Source organism: Dermacentor albipictus, chromosome 7 (assembly GCF_038994185.2).
Source record: "Dermacentor albipictus isolate Rhodes 1998 colony chromosome 7, USDA_Dalb.pri_finalv2, whole genome shotgun sequence".
NCBI lineage: Eukaryota > Metazoa > Arthropoda > Arachnida > Ixodida > Ixodidae > Dermacentor > Dermacentor albipictus.
In genome coordinates this window covers 70,171,986-70,192,170 of record NC_091827.1, presented here as the reverse complement: position 1 = coordinate 70,192,170, position 20,185 = coordinate 70,171,986, and the positions used below count along the sequence as shown (strand labels likewise).

The following is a 20,185-nucleotide window of genomic DNA, read 5'->3' as shown; positions in this document are numbered from 1 at the left end:
CTACTATATATATTCATAGCTGCAGAAGTCCACTCTACACTCTTTGTCCAAGCACTATAAGTGTGTCCGATGAAGCTACGTTCTGTCACGTAAAACTGCGAGCGTTGTAACCTTTCTCAGGGCACAAGGGCTGCTTTTATAGTGTTTTGTGAGCAACGTTTGTTATCCCCAGTAGGAGACAGAGTGGCATAACACTTCACAGAGGTCCGGGAAAGACTAGAAGCAAAATGAATATGCTTTAGTAGACTTCACAGCGCAGCAAGTATGTGTTATGGTGAGATTATTTAGTGTGCGAAAATTTAAAAAATACCAGAGAATGGATGCCTCGGGAGAGCGCCTCAGATTATAAGAAAGGGAACGCTGCAGGACCTCCAGGGCATAGAAGGGGCAGCAGGAGAATCAAAGCTGGAACAGCGGCAGTCCATTGGTTGAGGCCGTCGAGGTCGGAGCCTATAGGGACTTGTTCGCATACAACACGGCAATATGGAAGCCACTGCAAGCCCCCCAATCCACACGACTTGTCCGGGTGTCAGTTTCTGTGTCCCCGTTGGACTTTCGGAGTCCTGAAGGCGCCGCCCAAATATACTAAGTGAGGACACGTTGTTTACAGTTAGTATTAGCGCAAATTAACCAGCACCTTCACCGCAGTACATTGTTTATGCTTTACAGCATGCTTCACGGTGAAACCATTATGGAACTCCTTAGAGACTCCTGCCGGTACACCTTCGAAGAGCACTTTCAGTTTGAGCAGCCCTTTGTTTGCATTGGCCGTTTAACAACAGCAGGAACCCACACAGTCACGTGTGCGTATGTTTTATTGCTTCCTTTATCGAGGTCTGTACACAGAAGTAAAAAAAAAACAACAGAACAAATGGTTCAGGCAACTCAAAACAAGAAACATAACAGCATGGCAGTAACAGGATATGAAAAAAATGCATATAAAAACTAGGCTAAATAGTTTTTACGTCTAACGAAGCAAACATGTAACAAAATGAGTTGTAAAAGAAAAGGAAAACGTAAGAGAAGATGAAGGGTTTGGGAAGGAGCGGGAAGGCGGAGGGGATGGTTAGGGGCTCGGTTTTTCGAAGTTACACATTGGAGATTTGACACATGCTGTTAGTTTAAGTACACGCCAAAAACCCCATTACTATTTCTGTAACTTGACAGCGACATTGTTTGTGACACAATGGTTAGAACACGTACACGCGACAGAACGTTACAAGGAGTGCTCGCAACAGGTACAAGAGACAGTCTAACAGCGGACAACACACAGCATTCCTTTGTAGGTTAGTCGCACGCGCAACACTTAAAGACATTGACAAGATAACTTCTTGGACATAACGAAACAGGCGTTCACACCCAGCCCGAGAAAACTGCAGCGTACCCAAGCATTCTCAACCAGCGAGATGTTCATTTAAGGCATAAAAATCAAGGACGCGTGTTAGCTCAACCCGATGTGACGCACTTACGTTCATGTAACGTTCCCAAAATCAGTACGGGAAAATTTTGAGCATGCCTTTGTCACACACCGTTCCCATTCGAGAGTGGAGGTGTGCTAACAGAAGTGCTCATGCGATCTTAAAATAGCTATAAACTGTCTGCTATGAATACAGTGCCGCCGTTTCTTAATACTTTTCTTTATTTGCATTTCTCACGCATACCATAAAACCACTGTTTCCCATCTTCTCAAACTTATGCATGCATGAAAACGACTACGTAGTGCATAGTTTGAAAACAAAAGAAAGGGGGGAGGACTATATACGAGAAGTACTCGAACATATGACCTCACAATACCGATCGTTTAGTCAGTTGACAACAGGTTTTGACATAGCTTCAGGCTACAGACTCAAAGAAGCACCGAAAGACCGGCCCTGCCACTCGCACATCAAGCGACTGCGTAATCACGATGCAAGAACAAAACGAGAACAGCTCGCATTACTGTCGGCACATATCATTCATCTCACACACAAGCACACAAAACAAATACTAAAAGAACATATCCGAGTGGACATGTTCTGTCGGAATAGCTGAAGCAGGCATTGTGCTTTCAGAAAGTGGCACGGGGGTTACGTGCTGCAACTTCCGGTGCAGCGCGTTTGGTAAGACACGTCATCGACGACACCCGGCAACATCAAACAGACTACAATGACATTCCACGAGAACGGGATCAAACGTAAACACCACAAAAGAAAACAAACAAAGTAGCCTTAAGCGCGTTTGTCAACGAAACGGGACAGCAGCTTATAAACAACATCAACCTTACTCCGAGACAAGGTCACACAACATCTAGCAATATGACCAACGTTGCTACAAGCATTCGGCGGATTTTGCAAAGGCCCTAACCGAAAAAACAGACAGAAACATGCACGTTGTCTCTACTGACGTTATAAACTGTCGCTAAAGAGTAGATGGTTAGATGTTGTGCTTCTATTGAGTCAGTAGATTCTTTGTGGTCACCCAAGCAAGCTTACCGGACATGTTGCTCGGATGTTGGTCAGTGAGTTCATGTAATGCTTGGCACTCTGCGAGCACACTTTGCCCTAATCAAGAGCATCGTGCGGCAATCTTTTGCTAATATGCTACCTTCTACGCGCACTGCTTGGAATTTCTTGCAGAAGCAGTAGGAGAAACACGGTCTTTTGGAAAAGGCCACGGATTCTCAATGAAAGGCACTTATCAGTGTGACGTATTCTTCACTTCCATTACCAGAATCGTAGAATTCCCAGTAAACTTGAAGCAAAGCATGTTAGTCAAGCAAACGTTGATATACATGAGAGGGGTGTTATGAATGCCTAATGGAAATACTGGCGTCACAAGCATCTAGAGCGGGTCACATTAAGTGTACGCACGCTATACAAGGAATGGACCAGTGAAAGCGCAGCGCGTTGGTATAATACGCGTACACCGCGTAGATCGCCGTCGACACTGACCAGTGTCGCCGTGAAGTCGCGGGTAACTGCCACCCGGACGACAGAAGCCCTGTGAGCACGGTATTCATTCGCAGCTGGTTTCTCTTGAATGCGACATCTGACAGTTCTCTTTCGGCGATGGATAACATTGACAACAGTGCAATCAACGATGACGTGCCACGCGAACGGAAGCTCACAGGATTAAGCCGCCGGGGTGGCGGCGCCGTGTTTTCTTTGATGGCAGTGTCGCGAATCCTTAGAGGTAACCTGGTTCGTTTATCCACAAGGGCGGGAGCCCCGGACACGACGACCACATGCGGGAAGACAACTGTAGCAACAGCGACAACACTGAATGCTGCGTCACCTCCATAACGCTCACGCTGCGCATGTGCCTTAAAGGCTCGGGCTAAGCCTCGCGTTAGGCCTAATGCTAATTAAGGCCTCAATTGGCGAATAAAATTGTTTTTGCATTGCAGTGAAAAGAGGCATAGGAGCCACATGACCTCACGCGCCCGTTATGGTCGGTGTAAAATTTAGTATTGACTTTTTTGTTACTATGCATTACCGATAGGCACTGCACAACAGTTGGGTAAAGGTCAATGTAAAAGTTTGTACGTTGTATATGCATACCCTATCTACTACAGGCACTCTATAGAAATTCCCTATAGACAAGTTATAGGCTTTATAGATACAAGCCATGAAGGCCCCTCCTATTGAACAGAAGAAATGTGTTTTGCGTGTCGAACTGCTGCCTTCCCGCCTAGCGTCATCAATTCAGAAACCTCTAAGTTCGGCAGTGGGAAGCGGCATATAGTAGGGATCCTGTCAGCATTTTGGTCTCCTAGGGTTCGGTTTGTTCCTACTTCTTGGCGGCTGCGGCGGCAGCGCGGCCGCTGAGCCTGGCGCCGTAACCCGGGTACAGGGACTGTCCCCTGGACACGTCATCGTCGGTGAGGAAAGGAGCGTCCTCGACGCCGATGTTGTCGTTGACGTAGAAGAAGTCCCGGGCGTTCTGGCACGGCACCGCCTCTTCCGGGAAGGAGCAGGTGAGCGTCAGCTGGTTGAACACGGTCTGGTTGCCGCAGAAGAAGCTCCAGTGGTACATCTGCGAGGAAAGGCGCGTCGTCGTCGAATGTTCGATCATTACAAAGACGGCGCCGAACAAAACAACACACGAAGAAGGGGAACACGAGACAGCACGTAGGCGCATCACGTCTCGTGTTCCCCTTCTTCGTGTGTTGTTTTATTCGGCGCCGTCTTTGTAATCATGCTTAACCAACTAGCCCACCAACACATGCTCAATGTTCGATCGTCAAGGCTGGAGCGAGTGGCGTATACACTTCTCCGCGCTAAATACGGGCGCGCACGGAATAGCACGAGCGATATTATCCTATTAACAGCACGTTTTAAAGGACATGCAGCGTAGGCAACTGAAAATAATCACATGGGGCACACTTCCGTGGGGTGGAGGGCGGGGTATTGCTGCCGCGTAAGTGCATTCTTATTGCAGCGCGTTGTACAATTCGCGGACGAAACGAACAGCGCGTTGCAGCTACTTTACGAGGCAGGCATTTCCGTTCCGTTTGGGCCCCAAATATAAGGGCACCGCCGCGCAGTGGTATACAACAATAAACAGTACAACAACAACTTCAGCACCAATAAAAGCCCGAAGTGCAGTTCGTCTAACCGCGATGTGCTGCGCTATAGTTCGCATTTTGAGTAGATGCGCTTCACAGCGATTGTGTTATATATATATATATATATATATATATATATATATATATATATATATATATATATATATATATATATATATATATATATAAAGAAAGCCCCAAATTTTCCTTACTCGTCCATCTTTGCTTGTATTGTGCTGCATGAGCTCCATACTACCTCTTAGAGGCGGTGCCCCCTACGGGCCTTTACTGCGATAGATACTGTCATATACCAGTGGTACCATACCGACTAGTCGAGCTTTCCACCTTGTGGATACTTTCAGATTACTCGCAACATCGCCCTGCCAATGCATATAGACGAGAGCTCAGCCAGCGGAAGGCCTTTTCCGACCCATTACCCCTCAATTTCTGTGCATTATAAAGCTTCTCTCCTTACGTGTGCCATTCGCAGCACATGGCGTCCGCACGTACCTGCTCGCTGCCGTCGGCGAGAACGACCGGGTGGCAGATGTGGAAGATCTTGCACTCGTTGTCCGTGTCGGCGTAGTAGCCGTACCGCAGGCCCGCGCAGCTGAAGCTCGTCTGGTAGCTACCGACGATCAGCTCGGAGCCGTCTGGGAGCTCGTACGCGGCCCGCTTGGAGCGCTTGGGCGACTCCTTCTGCGCACGCGCGAAACGAACACCCATGAGCCTCGCGAAGGCTGCTGAAGACAACAGCGAAAACGAACCACAGAGGCAAGGGCTTTTATACATCAAACTGAAGCATCCATTTTGCCTGATTCGCTAGACTATACACAGAGATGAGGACCACATCTGGCGCATACAACTCACTGGAAACATCGCTTGAAGGAGCGCACTCTCCAGAAACCAATGTTGCCCAGTCCGTGTTCCATGATTTCTATATTTGGAACTTTACATGTGTTTCGAGAACGAAAGTGATTTGAGTACAATAAACAGCACTACTGCGTACATTAATTCCGGTTTAAGGATGTGCTTGCTCTAATAACCTTCACTTTGCGATTCTTCCTCTGTCTCTCTTCTTTCCCTCCGTGTGCTCACGAATTCAAAAAGAAAAAAAAGAGAAACTATCGCGCTTTATTCTTGCTTGCAGCTTGCGGCCATATAGAGATGCTGGTTGCCAACGTCCGAAGTTCCCACCCGTGAGAGAATAAACGAATGTCAGCGTAATGGCGACGATGGAAACGGGGATGATCGATAACCCAATGAGTAAAGGCTTTGCTGAGCGGCTTGTTCACTTGCAGACGGCTCTAAAGCGTAGAACCTACCACAGCCTTGAAATCGCTCTAGGACATTGCGAATCTTGCGCTCACGGGCTCATTAACCGAATCAGATAAGAACTTCTAGAAGTACTATCCAAACTGTTAGCATGCTGACTGCGGCGCCCCCTATTTGCAGCAGGTAATTGCGGCCATCTTTATTAATGATCCACCAGTTCGTCTTTGTAGTGCAGTGGGGTTTGCTATAAAAATAAGGACCAATAAGAACTTTATTGATTACGGGGCGCGTTTAAAGCAAGATTTTGTCACCAGCAATTGCTGTGCTGCAAATGGGGACAGTGAAATCTGGTCGGTGCCTCGATTAAGGCTCCATGATTCATGGCGAAACAAAGTCTCATTAACTGGAGCGCATGCAAAGTATACTAAGAATGAAAACGGTGACTTCGCCGATACTATATCGCAGCAACTTCCTCAAGGAAGTACGAGATGCTCCTGCTGTTAAAACATAGAAAAGTGCCCCGCGCTATACTTTCCCTCGTGGGAGACTTATAGACCCGCGTCCTCTTACGGTCAGGCTAATAGGGCGAGTTTCATTTCTTGTTACGCTAATCGAACTGAGATGCATCGCTGTTCCAGCTCCAGGACAAATGCAAATGAAGACGGAAGGAAGCCCCGGCCTTATGAGTAGCTTAAGACGAAGTTATTCCATGATATGTGGCACCGGGCTACGAGCCGTCCGGACAGCATTCGTCGTGTGCATCAAGTCGAGGTCAGGAACGGCGCCCCGGAAAGCGCGCGGCATTGTGCTCTAATTAATTACGAGCCGATCGCGCCTCGTCTGTCCTTCGAGGCCGCTGATGCTTGGGAAGAGTTGGCGTGCCAGTTGGCGACCTCTGCGACACCAGTGGCGCCGGCGCTATTCTTCTTCCACGACCTCGACCCGTCGTTAGCGGGAGCCGCTGTGAAACGCCGCAGCCCGCAGGTCGTTCTAGTTAGGTGCAGTGGCCGCGGAAGGCTAAGCGGTACAATGGATCGCAGTGCCTCGCCTAACGTAAGGCCTGACCTAATGACCGAGACATCCTTCGATGGCCTGTCTGTCGCGTAGATCACGCGTAGCGAGCGGGACGGCTGCAGGGACCCGAGTTTCGACGAGGCACAACGCCAGGCATGCCGAACAAAGAAGTGGGCCGGGTGGTGCGGCGGAGTGATACAACGTTCGAGGCCGTCGCGTTTTATAACTGGAAGGCGCCTGGCGCCGTGTTGCGTGCAGTTCCTGTGGGAGAGCAGTGGACGAGCCCATCCTTCACAATGGCTTCGCCGCGTCGACTTACGCCGCATCTCCCGGGGCTAATTGTCCAATTACGCGACTCTAGCATTACGGAAGCAACCATCGCTGCTTGTTTGTTTGGCTTCTTTCTTTCTTGTTCTCTTTCTTTATTCCTTTCTTTCTTTCTTTCTTTCTTTCGTTCGTTTTCACTGCGCGTGTGAGCGCAAAGGCTAGGCCACGCGCGGCGTCTCGTCAAATCCCCAAGATTGCTGGCGCGAAGAAAGGGATAGCGCCCGACGCGCTACCTGGCGCAAGTGTACAGCCACTTAGTAGCGCGAAGGGAAGTGTGTACAGATGGCGCGCTCGGCGCACAATGGCCGGCCAGGCTGCGCGAGCGTGCGCATTCCTGCGGCAAACGGCGTGATTGCTTCGCGCTCTGGCCGTTCATTAAACCGAAGCCCACCGGCGTTTCCGCGTGCGCTCGACTCCGGGTCGTCCCCGCGCGCCTTCCGTAATTCGCGGCACCGCTTCCTGCGAAGCGAAAACCAGAGTCGCGGCGAGCCCTGTATGCATAAGCTTCTCCTTCCCTGTGTCGTTTACCCGCCGTGGTTGCTCAGTGGCTATGGTGTTGGGCTGCTGAGCGCGAGGTCGCGGGATCGAATCCCGGCCACGGCGGCCGCATTTCGTTGGGGGCGAAAACACCCGTGTGCTTAGATTTAGGTGCACGTTAAAGAACCCCAGGTGGTCAAAATTTCCGGAGTCCTCCACTACGGCGTGCCTCATAATCAGAAAGTGGTTTTGGCACGTAAAACCCCAAATATTATTATTCCCTGTGTTGTTTGGCACGCAGTCGCCACACATTGACACGTGCAAGCTATTGCAATGGCTAAGATTGACGATGCTAATACAGTCAAAACGTACGATTCTTTATTTGACTACAATGTTCCCGAAATTGCAGCCAAAATTAGTGGTTTCGCTTAACTTCCACCTGGGCTAAGCAATAGCCGCAGGGTTAACAAGACGCGCGCATGAAAAGTGACCGGACGTACAGCGCTCGTCCTCTCATCTTTGTACATCTTTCTAACGCTATATCGTTGCTGATTTAATGACTGGTTTCTTCGTGACATTTTTTTTTTCTACTGTGGCTGAGCCCGAGCGAATTCGCGCAAGCTGATGCTGGATTCTAAGGAAAACTCCACCATCTTGACTCCTCCCTACGCCTTTGTATTCCAGCTGGGCTCTGTCGTCGCGAAGCTACCCTACTTTGTCGACTATGGCTAGGGGTGGCTTTCACCAAGTCTTTCGCTTACCGAATTGGATGGGCCGACGACGCCTCGTGTGAGGACTGTGGTAACGAGGAGACTTTTCAACACCTTCTTTGTGACTGTCCTCGATATACTTTACAAAGACAATCACTTGCAACCGCGATAGCGCGCTTTGACCAAAGACCTCTCACAGAGGAACTCATTTTAAGATACCGCCATCATAAGCCATCGCAGCAGAGGGCGACGAGGGCGCTGTTCCGGTTCTTGAGGGCGACAGAACTGGACAGGCGACTGTAGCCTGAACAGATGTTGATAGTGCTACAGGTGTCAGTGTGCTGTGCGATGACAGTGTTCGGTGACAGTGACCGATTGTGATTGTGTGTCTATGCTCCTTCCTTTCCTTATCTCTACTTTGTTTCCACTTTACCTCCCCCTTCCCTCTCTCCCAAGCGTAGGGTAGCCAACCGGATTTTTTTTTCTCTGGTTAACCTCCCTGCCTTTCCCCTTTCCTCTCTCTCTCTCTTGCGAGCTAACTCCAGGGCGTTCATTTCGCTTTAGTTTCAATTTCCCGCTGCGATTCAATTTCCCCGTTCGCATTGAGTTGCAAGCACGGGCGCAGTTACGTCGCAAAGCCATATACACACGACGCCAACATGCCGACGGTTTGTACGGCCCTCGCAGACTCTTCGATCATCATCGTCTCGAGTCTCGGCCGAACTCTGGCTCCCGGCCAGCGAGCGAAACGAGCAGACGGCGGAAGCGACGACACAGCTTGTACGCTTGCTTGTACAGCTTCGTCAAGGTTGGCGCGGTCGCCGCTTTTTTTTTTTTTTCCTCCTGGGCGTATCTCAGCAGCAGCTGCCAACTGGTTTCCTCGCCGCCGGTGTCCGCACTTTTCGAGCGATTTGTTTTGAGTATCGTGCCACTCCTTCTTTTTTTTTTTATACAAGTTTTTGGGGCTCGTATTTTGCTGCGGATCTCGTTGCGCCAAGGATAGAGCTCTTCAGAACTCAGGTCCACGCTAGCTAAAGACGATGTAGAAGCTCTGTGAGGCGTGGGCGACCGAACGAGGTTCCTCGTTGTGATCACCCATCTAAAGGGGAAATAAAGCGAGTCTCGCGGTTCGATTGGGTAAATTGCCCCCCTCGATGTCTTCGCGTTTTTAGGAGGTGCGAAACCATGTCTGATACCGGTGGTGACGTGGAGAGATCGGAAAAAGAAGCTACCGTGTTGGATGAAGCGTTCCTATGCGGGTGTATATGATACGAGGGAAAGGCGTTCCCGTGTACGCGTACATACTCTAAAGTTGACAGGCAACGTTTCCACGTGAATACGTGTGAGCCATTCTGTGTCACCGCGCTGAAATGGTTAACTCTCTCTGAACAAAATGAAAGATTAGAGTCGTGTCGGTCTGCTGCGTAGAGCAGCAACCTTGACGCTTAGCGCGTCGGGTGGCGCGAAGGGTGTCCGGACTTGGCGATGACGCCATGGGATCGAAGGAAGTCGATCTCTTGGGGGCCTCTTCTCTCGCGAAGGCGGATGATGTTGTGGAGCTTCGCATCGTTGAGTTTGAGTGATTCGCACGTTGCGAAGGCCAACCTCATACAATAGCTGCGCAGGATGTAATTTAATCAATAGCGATTATTGGCCGGTCATAGTCTGGCATGCCTCATAGAGTCCCCAGCTCCTTCATTGTAATGTTGTAACGGCCGAGTTGTCGCGGGCGTTTCACAGCACATCTCTGTAGGAGAGCTTTGCGTCGGATTTGCAGAAATGTGGGCCCCGTGATCGACGCACTTCTCAAGCACTGGTGTTCAATTGTTTAAATTGAAATGGATTGAGTTTCCCAAATCAAGAATTGCGTAATGGCAAAACGCACGAGAAGGTTCCCTCTTACGCAGTTTCGCGTTTGTACGCTTTCGTTATGCGTTATGCGATAGCGCGCGTGTTGTTCGTCGATCTACATGCGAAGCACTGAAGCCTGAGGAACGAAATATTTCAATTGAGGACTCTTTTGCGTAACCAACCGGTTACATTTTGTTGAGCTGCGTGCTTTACAACACACACAAAATATGAACTCACCTTTGGAATAGCTATTGCGACAGCTAGGCAGAGGGCAGCTGTAAGGAAGAAAAAAAAATAATGGCAAACTATGAAGAAACTCAGGGTCATGTATGTAGAAGTATTCGACGCCGAAATGAAAATGGCTTAATTTCCCCGACAAAACAAAACAGTTTCTCCGCCTCACCAGACGTTGCTCTTAGACAAAACCTACCGTGGTTCTCAATACTTCCCGCAAAAAGTCCCTCCAAGGGCGTTTAATGCTTACACGATGTATTTTTTTCTTTCTTATTCATTTGTTCTTTCCTTTCTTTTTTCTTGTCTCTTGCTTTTCGTAGTGATGTAATTTGTCCCGTGGCAGTTGTTGTCGCTTTTAGTTTCGCGCCCCGGAGCGGTGTATACGTGACAAGAAATAACAATTGCGGAGATTAAGTACATAGCGTCGGAACGAATTCCACTACCTCCACCCGCCCCCTGCTTCTTTTTCCGAGTTCTGCGAGAAATGGATCTATCTGTAGGTACGTAGATACGTGTGTACTTGCGTCCGAAAGCCCGCATGTTGATCTTACACGTGTTAAAAGTGCACGGTTCCTTAAGTCTGGACCTTAACGGATTCCAGAAGCAGCAGAAAACTTGACGGACAACCTTGAGAAATATGGGAACTCTTAGCAAATATACACGGTAGGCAACCTGCCATATATCTGATGGAACTGGTATGAGAAATCTGGTTGCCGTCAACTTATTTAGGCGGAAGTTTTCCACTGATGAATTTGTGCGTTTGCGCAGATATGTTAGCATGCTAACATGTGTGTTTATACATGTTCCCGAGAAATGCTTAGGCACATACTTCTTTGTGTGTGTGTGTGTGTGTGTGTGTGTGTGTGTGTGTGTGGGTGTGTGTGTGTGTGTGTGTGTGTCTGTGTGTGTGTGTGTGTGTGTGTGTGTGTGTGTGTGTGTGTGTGTGTGTGTGTGTGTGTGTGTGTGTGTGTGTGTGTGTGTGTGTGTGTGTGTGTGTGTGTGTGTGTGTGTGTGTTCTGACTGCGTACCGGCTGTGAACAAGATACTGAATAGTTGTCCTTTTTTTCGCCCGAATGAACTCATCTGGAGAATATGCGCCGGGATAAGATTGCAGGCGTAAAATTACGGTCGCCCAGTTGCCACATCTAACGTGGCGAATTTCTCATTGCCGGGTTGTGTTCGACAATAAACGATTTTAAAAAAAAGGTACTCAACAGATTGTGTTTCACAAATGCTGCTGCGTTCTTTGCAGATTCTTAAAGTGATGTTCCCATCCCGTTTAAAATACCCGTTTAAATAATTCACTTTTCGCAAACACACTTCACATCTTGAAAGGCCACAAATGCGCTGAAGTCGATAAAGTGTGACTCAAGGCGACACAGGCATCCGGTGCTAATGTCGTAGCAATTGAGCGCGCTGCTCATCACAGTTTGAAAGCGAGAAAAAAAAAATGCATCTTGCTAGCGCTTCTTGCCGTACGCGTAATTAGTTTCTCTATAAAATATAGCTTATCTCAAAGAGTCTTGTCAAACATTATGCAACAGACACAAAGATAAGTACACGAATGTCAACGTACCCCCAACGTAAATTTCTCGAGAGAGTGCGGGAATACCTTTAATAGATGGCTAAAGTTATCACTGCTGTTTTCGAAAGCAGCTTTCTATTTCTGACGTCATTTCTCGCCCCCCTTGCCCACTCACTTATCTACCCGTAGGCGTCCTTCCAAACTTCTCAGCTTCGACATTATCTTCGACTGTGTCCTAATATGTTTGCTTATGATGGCCTTCTGCCCAAAGCACCTTTACGCTTCATCCGTTTCTGTTTAACGTGGTTATCTTTTTCTCATCATTATATTTAATAAACAGCTAAACCTTCGTCTTTACAGAAACAAAAGCTGCTCAGCACGCGTTGCGACCTTTCCTGCACCCTACGACGTTTTCCTCTTATTTTATTTTATTTTTATTTTTTCGCGTGGCTTCGAGACATGGCTCGCTCCTACGAGTGGGATTCACCATACACTAGGAGATAAAACCTGCGCACGGCGAAGTAGAAATAAATCAGACAGGCAATCAAGGAGAAAACATTGACGCGAAAGTAAAGAGCCCCCCCCCCCTTTTTTTTTTCACGTGAGGCTATAAAGCGGACTCATATTGAAATCAAAAAGCGGGGCCAAGTGATGCGAGCTGACGTGTTTCAGCAATCACTTATCGAAGGAGAAGTGCTTGGGTCTGTCCACGCCAGATGCTATTCGCGGGATACAAATAACGGAGCCAAGTCATTAGCGACGAAGAGATCCACCCGCAGTCTCAAGGAGGAAGTCAGAACATTAATATGAACAGCGCTTGCACAAACATCAACCTTTGCGCAATGAGAAATAACGGGCGCATTCTCTCTCTCTCTCTCGTCCCTGGTGGTCAGCGAGCGGATCGCATGTTGCGGCTTGACCGATCAGTGGGGCCACAGAGGCGGCGATGTTTTCCTTCCCGCTTGCACAATGAAGGAGCGTCCAACTTCGGCCTTGTCAGCGATCGAAAACTTTCTCTGGTGTGCTATCGAGCAATTCGACGTGGTTGTGTCGCGAACAGATTGCGTAATGGAAATATTAGCGGAATATTTTTTCTGTCGTGCTTTGTCACAAATGCCATCTGCCCTGAGGAAAAAGCACGGACGGTCACGTGATCATTGAGACTGTCGCGTGTGCTTCTGGCACGCGGAGGCATGCAGTTCGTCTTGCCAACAACCGCGTATTTGCGATTAGAGATATTGGACCTCCGGAAATTACTAATTGCCTCGTGCCGCGTGGCGTTTACGTGTATCGTAACACGTTCCGTGACGTGACACCGCCGGCAACATTTGACACGCCATGCGCATGTATACTACTCCGTCAACTAAACTAGCATCTTCACTTTTCGAAAAAGTTTACTCTTGTACTAACTTTGAACTTCAACGGCCCTCACTCCCTCGCGCAAGGCTAAAAGCAAGGTGCATGCGAATATTCACGCAAACAATCGCTCTGCTTCCACACTTTCCTGCCACGCAAACTGCGATCGCGGACACGTATCGATAACGAACAATAAGCGTAACACTACTTCACAAACGCATACGCGTGCGCCGTGTTTCGGCGTGCATTCTCGGTACTTTGTGTCGCTCCGACGCGTCGAATGCTACAGCAATTTAGATCTAAGTGGAGTGTGTCCCACGAACGTCTCAATTTCTTCACTTGGGCCCTTCGGCAATGCTGCAGCCCGATAGCTGTCTTAGCGCTCAAAACCTTTGGCCCTTTCAATTACTGTCTGCTCGCTGCGTTCGGACAAACACCGAGGACCAACACAAACGCGTGCGCCGAGCTTCGATTCCATCGCGTTCGTCAATGTCGGTATCGTCCTTCAGTAGAGAGAGAGAGAGAGAGAGAGAGGGATTCTTGGTTGGGGGGTGAAAGGTGGAGCTAAGTGGAGCATGATAACTGTCTCTGAATAGAGGACACCACAAGGGGCACGCGGAGAAATTTGGAGGAGGTGGAAAGGATAAAGGGAGGTGGTTTAGAGACTCGCATTCTTTCCGCCAATCTCCAGTCGCAGTGACGACATTCCGGCGCGAACTAGTCCTAAGCTCGCGCTGACACACACACACACACACACTCGCGCATGCGCGTACAACCTCACTGTCGCAGTGCCGGCACTTGCGCCATCCTCGCAGTCCTCGCAGTCCACCACCCTCGCAGTCCTCGAAAAACTAATTGCGTCGCTCCGGGCCACTCTATCCGCTGGCCCACCGGTTCGCACGCTCCATTGTCTACGACCTTATAACTGTCCTTCCGCCCCCCCTTCGCCTTCTCTCAACGATGCCGCAGTGCACGGCTGTTCACTTCGCGACGGCGTTCTTTTTTTTCTCGTTTCGCCTTGCATTATCCTTTTAGTCAAACTGACCCTCCGCACCGCAGTCTGCGGGCCTGGTATCATCAACTTCGAGACAGGCACCAGTGTTCGCCGTGACCACCCCCCTTCATTCAACTTCCGTTTAACCTGCTGCCTTCCGCACGCAGAAAATGTGATCTGTGCGTGCGTGTGCGTGCGTGTACGCGCGGGGTCACTATACAGGAGGCGAATTGCCGGCGCCCTGCGGAATGCGTGGTCCTGCGCGCGAGGTCCCGCTCGGAATGTGTCCTGGCCCGGTCGGGGATTTCTTGAGCCCACCGCGCGGCCATGCCGAGCGCGAATCTGTGGAGCGAGTCTACGTTTTGTCGCCGTGACATTTCGTTCCGCACACGCGTCCCTCTCGGTCACGGAGCGTCCCAAGCTGTGAAAAAGTTACAGCGCATTCCGCACGCATTGGAGATCTCGTATGCCGCTAGAGAAGCAGAGCTTGGTTCGTCACAGGCATAGGTAACCGTACAGTATAGCGATGGAAGTTCTTGGGGATGATATATAGCGAGCGATATGCTGGACTGCAATAGACGTCGTGGAATCTGATTACCCTAAGCGGGCTAGACTCTTGGTCGCCTGCTTGGTCGTTGCAAAGGGCATGCTAACACAAATCATCATCATCATCATCATCATCATCATCATCATCATCAGATGTGACATCAGCTGTGAACGCGAGTGTTATCTCGAAGAAAGAATTGCCTTTATCCTTGCACCGCAAGCTGTTTGATGCAGTAAATCACGGTACCGACGTATATGGGTAGTGGCAACATTGACATCCAGTTAATTAAGGAACTTGCTGCTTGTTTCGACGGCAAATATAAGGCACATAAGACGCGTTAGATTGCGAGAACTTCGCTCCGACACCGACATCCACTCGGTATGCAACGTCGCGAACCATCTCTTCAGTGGCGGTTGTGGCTGGGATGTTGCCTTTGCCAGAGCCTTTCCGCCACTAACAGCGCGAACGCGCACATTTGGTCGTCTAACTGTCAAAGGCGCGAAGAATGTAAAATAATTAGGGCAGTCATTACAGCAATCTAACTTCCTTGCTTACGCTCACAGAGCGGTTAAGTTTCTGTATTAAAAACTAGCGCGAATTATGAAATTAGCGTACAAAGGCCTTGCATTTATGTAGCCTAAATTTAGAAAGTCTTCTAACACGCAGAAACCTTCGATTTAACCGGACGGTGTTAAAGGGCGAATATATCTATTTAATCTTGTCTGACGCCCCTGCTTGATCGGAATCGTATAGCTATCTGCCTAGTAGAGTAGTACGACTAGGAGCTCGCATTCTGTCGGAATGCAGTGTTATAGCAGATTGAATTGATTAACATAAAAGAAAGGAAAAAGAAACAACAATCTCCTCACATGCAATTTTCGTCTGCTAGATGTTATATTACTATGCTTTCACGTGGAATCTTTAAAGTACGCACAGCCAAATTGATGGACCCTCGAATGCGAATATTGAAACGACTTTGACCCATAGGCGAAGGGTATTTCGTCGTTGCGAGCAGACACGCCAGCTCCATTAACAACACTCAGATCAGATATGGAGACAATGTACGCAAGGAAAGGCAAACAGAGCGACCTCTTTTCTGCTACCTTGACTGGCAGACAACATGTATTGGATGTAGTTATCTAGTACAAGTAAGGCGAACGCATCAGCTTCAGTCTTCAGTACTTATATTCAAAGATATTAGCTTTGGCACAGTCATAAGAAGGCTTTAATGTAACCATAATGTGTCTCTCAACATGCGACTCAATGAGCAAAATAAGGACGCTCTTTTTTCGCCAGCGATCAGTACCAAAAAGCGCTCCAAATTGGCCTAGCTCATGTATTTGTTTTTTTTTTAAAGTACAAACGGTATCTCGAATCTCATGCCACTTAAATGTTCTCAAACCCAGTCGAAGCTTACCAAAGGCGATCAGAGTGGTCTTCATCTTGGCGTTGCGGTTGATTATTTGAACGATGGTTCAGGTAGTTAAATCCCTTCGGTTATTTCCTCTCTTCGTGCGGAGTGCGTGAATCTGTAAGTAGAAAAAGAAGAAGCGAAATACAAAATGTTCGTATGAGAGTGGTCTATACGGGGACAACCGTATGGGCTAATGCGAGGTGCCGTAGCGTATGTGTACGGCTTTCGCTATAAATCTCCGGCTCACGAACTGTTCTCTGTTCCACTAAATGAGTGCAGCATTGACAAAGCTATAGAGACGGTATCCGGCCACGTACAAGCTGGGGCGTCGCTCCGCATCGCCTGCATGCAGCGAAATCCCGCCCGGGCCACAAACGTCAATTAATTGTGCGACCACCAGACTCTGTGGCACGTGTGTATGTTTGCATGTTGGGAGCAAAGCATCTGCCCTTTGTAGCAGGTGCTGAGTTTTTCGGGTTAGTCGCGACAGCGATCTGTGGACATTGGAGCGACGGCGTCTTGGACTTCCCTCCACTGCATGGTTTTGTTCAGACTCAGCGCATTGACGGAAGCTCAAGCGAAAGCGAAGAGAGACTGATGACTGCTCACTCGAAGAACGATCGTGGTGGTTCCTTGAAGAGACCGATAGTCTGAAACAGCCTTTTTGGATAAGTGGCGATAAGTCAGCGAAAAATCAGGAGGGAGTCTTCGTTGCGGGAGTCTTATTGAAGTCGTGCAGGGAAGCTCACCGCACGGGAATCCATATCGAGTAGAGGTCAAGGTTCCTATGAGCTACAGAGAAATGTGGGCGCAAGCGGACGTCTCGGAGCAGCGGTGGAATGTCGGAACACTCTCGGACGGATCTTGCAATATCCGACTTTAATCCGCTTTGTTCGCTTCCTCGACGAGCTGACCGAGACACCGCTTCCAAGAATTTTCTATTTCCAGATCGGGGTCCTTTGAATTCGCACGCAGGGAGGAAGCGAAAGACAGAATACGCACGCATCGCTTCGCACTGTCGGAAACCGCCCTGTTCGGTCGGTTGCTCTAGAAACTGTTTCTATGCAGGGAATTGACAGCTTGTCTATTAGATTCCTTGGCACTCTCCATCAGTTCCTCGTCAAGTACTTTATTACTTTTGTTTTTTATCAATTGGCTGTCTCTCAAAATTGCAGCGATTATCGGGATTCTAATGTACACTTTACATAAAAAGCCAGCAGTGAAGTTAAGATGACTGATACATTTGAACAGGTTTTAGTCGAAAGTGAAATCAAGTCATGAAGTGGCGTTAGTTGAGTTTTTTTTTCTTCTTTCCTTTTTTAACTTTCTCCGGTCCTCTATCTCTTTCTAGAGCCTTTCTCTCCCCTTTCTCTCTTCCTTGCAGGATAACAGTAAGGCGGATGAGTACTTTCACACCGGCAAATATCTCTGCTTTTAAATAAAGGGCTCTCTCTATCGCTATCTGTCATTTGAAATATCATTTGAGAGATCCAAGGTGCAGGCAAACCAAAGTGGTCGGCCTTAAAGCTGTACTGTGCGCTGGGCGATGGGGTTATATAGCGATAAATGATGACGAAGGGCAAGGATAAAGCGAATACGTAGGTACCAGTGGCGTAGCCAGAAATTTTGTTCGGGGGGGGCTACGCCACTGGCCCAATATATATATATATATATATATATATATATATATATATATATATATATATATATATATATATATATATATATATATATATATATATATATATGTGTGTGTGTGTAGCTGCACGTTTTTCCCTGCAACCACTTCAGCAAATTTGAGGAGGTTTGTGGCATTTAAAAGAAAAAGTTTAATTCTAGTGACTAGTGGCTTCGAATTTTTCATTTAGGACGTCAATTATTTATTAAAAATTGGCCAAAATTGAAAATTTTCGGCAAACGAAACTATCAAGTTTAAAACTCCGTGACTCAACAATGAAAAATGATATCACAATTCTGTGAATTGCATCTAATAGTAACTCTACAGCGGACAAAATAAATATGTTACACATGAATCTCAAACAAATTTAGTATTGTGGAAATACGGCTTTTGCAGAACCCTTGTACACAACGTAACCAATTAACGTCAGATACAAATTGACACAGCAAACTTGTCCGCTTTGACTGTTATAATAAATGCCGTTTACAGAACCACAATATCTGTTCTTCATGCAAAGCTATTAGTTTGTAAACGCCGTGCTTCTATTTTTTCAAATTTCGAATTTTCCAAAATATTTTAAACAAAATTCAGGCCCTAAATCGAAGTTCTGTTGCCAAGAGACACTAGGATTTAACTTTCTCTCTCAAATGCAACCAATTTCAATAAAAGCGATTACCAGGATTATCTCAGAAAAGCGTTTCTGCGTTTTACAAGTATTTGAATAGGCCGCGTCGGATTGGGCCCAAGATAAAGCTTCCTCTTAAACAATTTATCGAGGGATCAAATACATGAATAATAACTGCATTGTCATTGCCAAAGATGCTGCAAACGAATTCTTGAAAGCTACGCTCTGTAAATACAAATAAAATATGTATTTTTTTTCATAAAATATTATACTCGTATGGGCCAAAAATTGTGCCCAACATAACTGACGTCAATGCTTCCATGTTTTTGTCTATTTATTAAGTAAAGAAAGTATCACACGAACTTTAGAACTATATCAGTTCGAAACCAGGAAAGCAGTGCATGCCGCTGATATGAAAAATTAAAAGGCAATGAACTGAACAAGTTGAGGACAAATATCTTAATGAAACTTTGTCATTCAAGAACCGTGCTTAGATTCTTGTATATATGCAATGGCCAGTGAAAAATCTCAATGACGCTGTCGTTTGTTCCATTGTATTACGCAGGAGTAGCTGTCCCTTGTCGTGTATCGTGAGTAATTGCACCGAAGTTATAGTCGCGACAGAGAGCACGTATAAAAAGCAGGAGTTCTGCAAGATATATGAGGGCAAGTCAAATGAATGAGCCAACAACAGGGTACTTTATTTAAAAGTAGTCTTCATGAGAATTTAGACATTTGTCCTATTGACTAACGAGTTGCGTGACTCCCGTCTTATAAAATTCCTTGGGTTGCTGCTTCAAAAAGTCTGTATCTGGTTCCCTTGAGCTGTTTTTTCGGTTGCCCCAAAATGTAAAGTCGCAAGGTAACAGGTCTGAGCTGTATGGCGGATGTTGCAGCGTTTCTCACTTGAACTTTGCCAGTTTTGTATTAACCACATAAGCGACGTGGGGACAGGCATTGTCGTGGAGCAAGATGACCCCATTCGTCAATTTTCCACGTTGTTCGTTCTTGATTGCGACACGCTGCCGTTCTGGCGTTTCACAATATCGGAAACAATTGATAGCCTCTCAAGATTTAGCAAATTCTATCAGTAATGGACCCTGTCGATCGAAAAAAAAGTCAACAACACCTTTCCAGCGGAAATGATGGCCTTTATACGTTCTTTGGGCGTGGTAAATTCGAATGTTTCCGCTGTAAGCTTTGCCGTCGTGTTTCAGGCTCGTAGTAGTGGCACCAAGGTTCGTCCCCAATCACAGTTGCAAACAAGAAGTCGCCATGCTCATTGTGATACCCGATCAGATGAGTCAAGGCAACGCGAAACTTCTTCGTCTTCTCGCGATGGATAAAAATCTTGGGGATCCATCGCGCACCAAAGAGCCGATAGCCGAGAAGCTCATGAATTATGGCGTGAACCGAACCGTGACTGATGTTCAGACGGTCTGCCAGTTCATCGATGCTTATCCTCCGTTCTTGTTTCAGCAGCTCATGAACCTTTGAAATTGTGTGGGGGGCGATTGCACGATGGTTTTGGCCCGGTCTTGGAATGTCTTTGCAACGTCCTTTGAACCGTTTGCACCAACGATTCACAGTGGTCAATGAAATGCAGTGTTCA

At 47.5% G+C, this 20,185-nt stretch overlaps 1 protein-coding gene across 2 annotated transcripts in view; it reads right to left on the bottom strand.

Moving 5' to 3' along the window:
• Nucleotides 1-797: 797 nt before the first annotated feature.
• LOC139048030 (U-scoloptoxin(01)-Cw1a-like) overlaps nucleotides 798-20,185 on the bottom strand; it is a 31,949-nt gene continuing 12,561 nt past the window's right edge. Inside the window, exons 2-5 of one of the 2 annotated variants that reach the window (XM_070522382.1) lie at nucleotides 16,274-16,385; nucleotides 10,438-10,475; nucleotides 5,057-5,242; nucleotides 798-4,014 (exon numbers count right to left, since the gene is read on the bottom strand). In XM_070522382.1, coding sequence (XP_070378483.1) covers nucleotides 3,769-4,014; nucleotides 5,057-5,242; nucleotides 10,438-10,475; nucleotides 16,274-16,298 — 495 coding nt within the window. In that variant the 5' untranslated portion in view covers nucleotides 16,299-16,385 and the 3' untranslated portion in view covers nucleotides 798-3,768. Of the gene's footprint in view, nucleotides 4,015-5,056; nucleotides 5,246-10,437; nucleotides 10,476-16,273; nucleotides 16,386-20,185 lie in introns of both variants that reach the window. The other variant, XM_070522381.1, reaches the window with a different exon arrangement.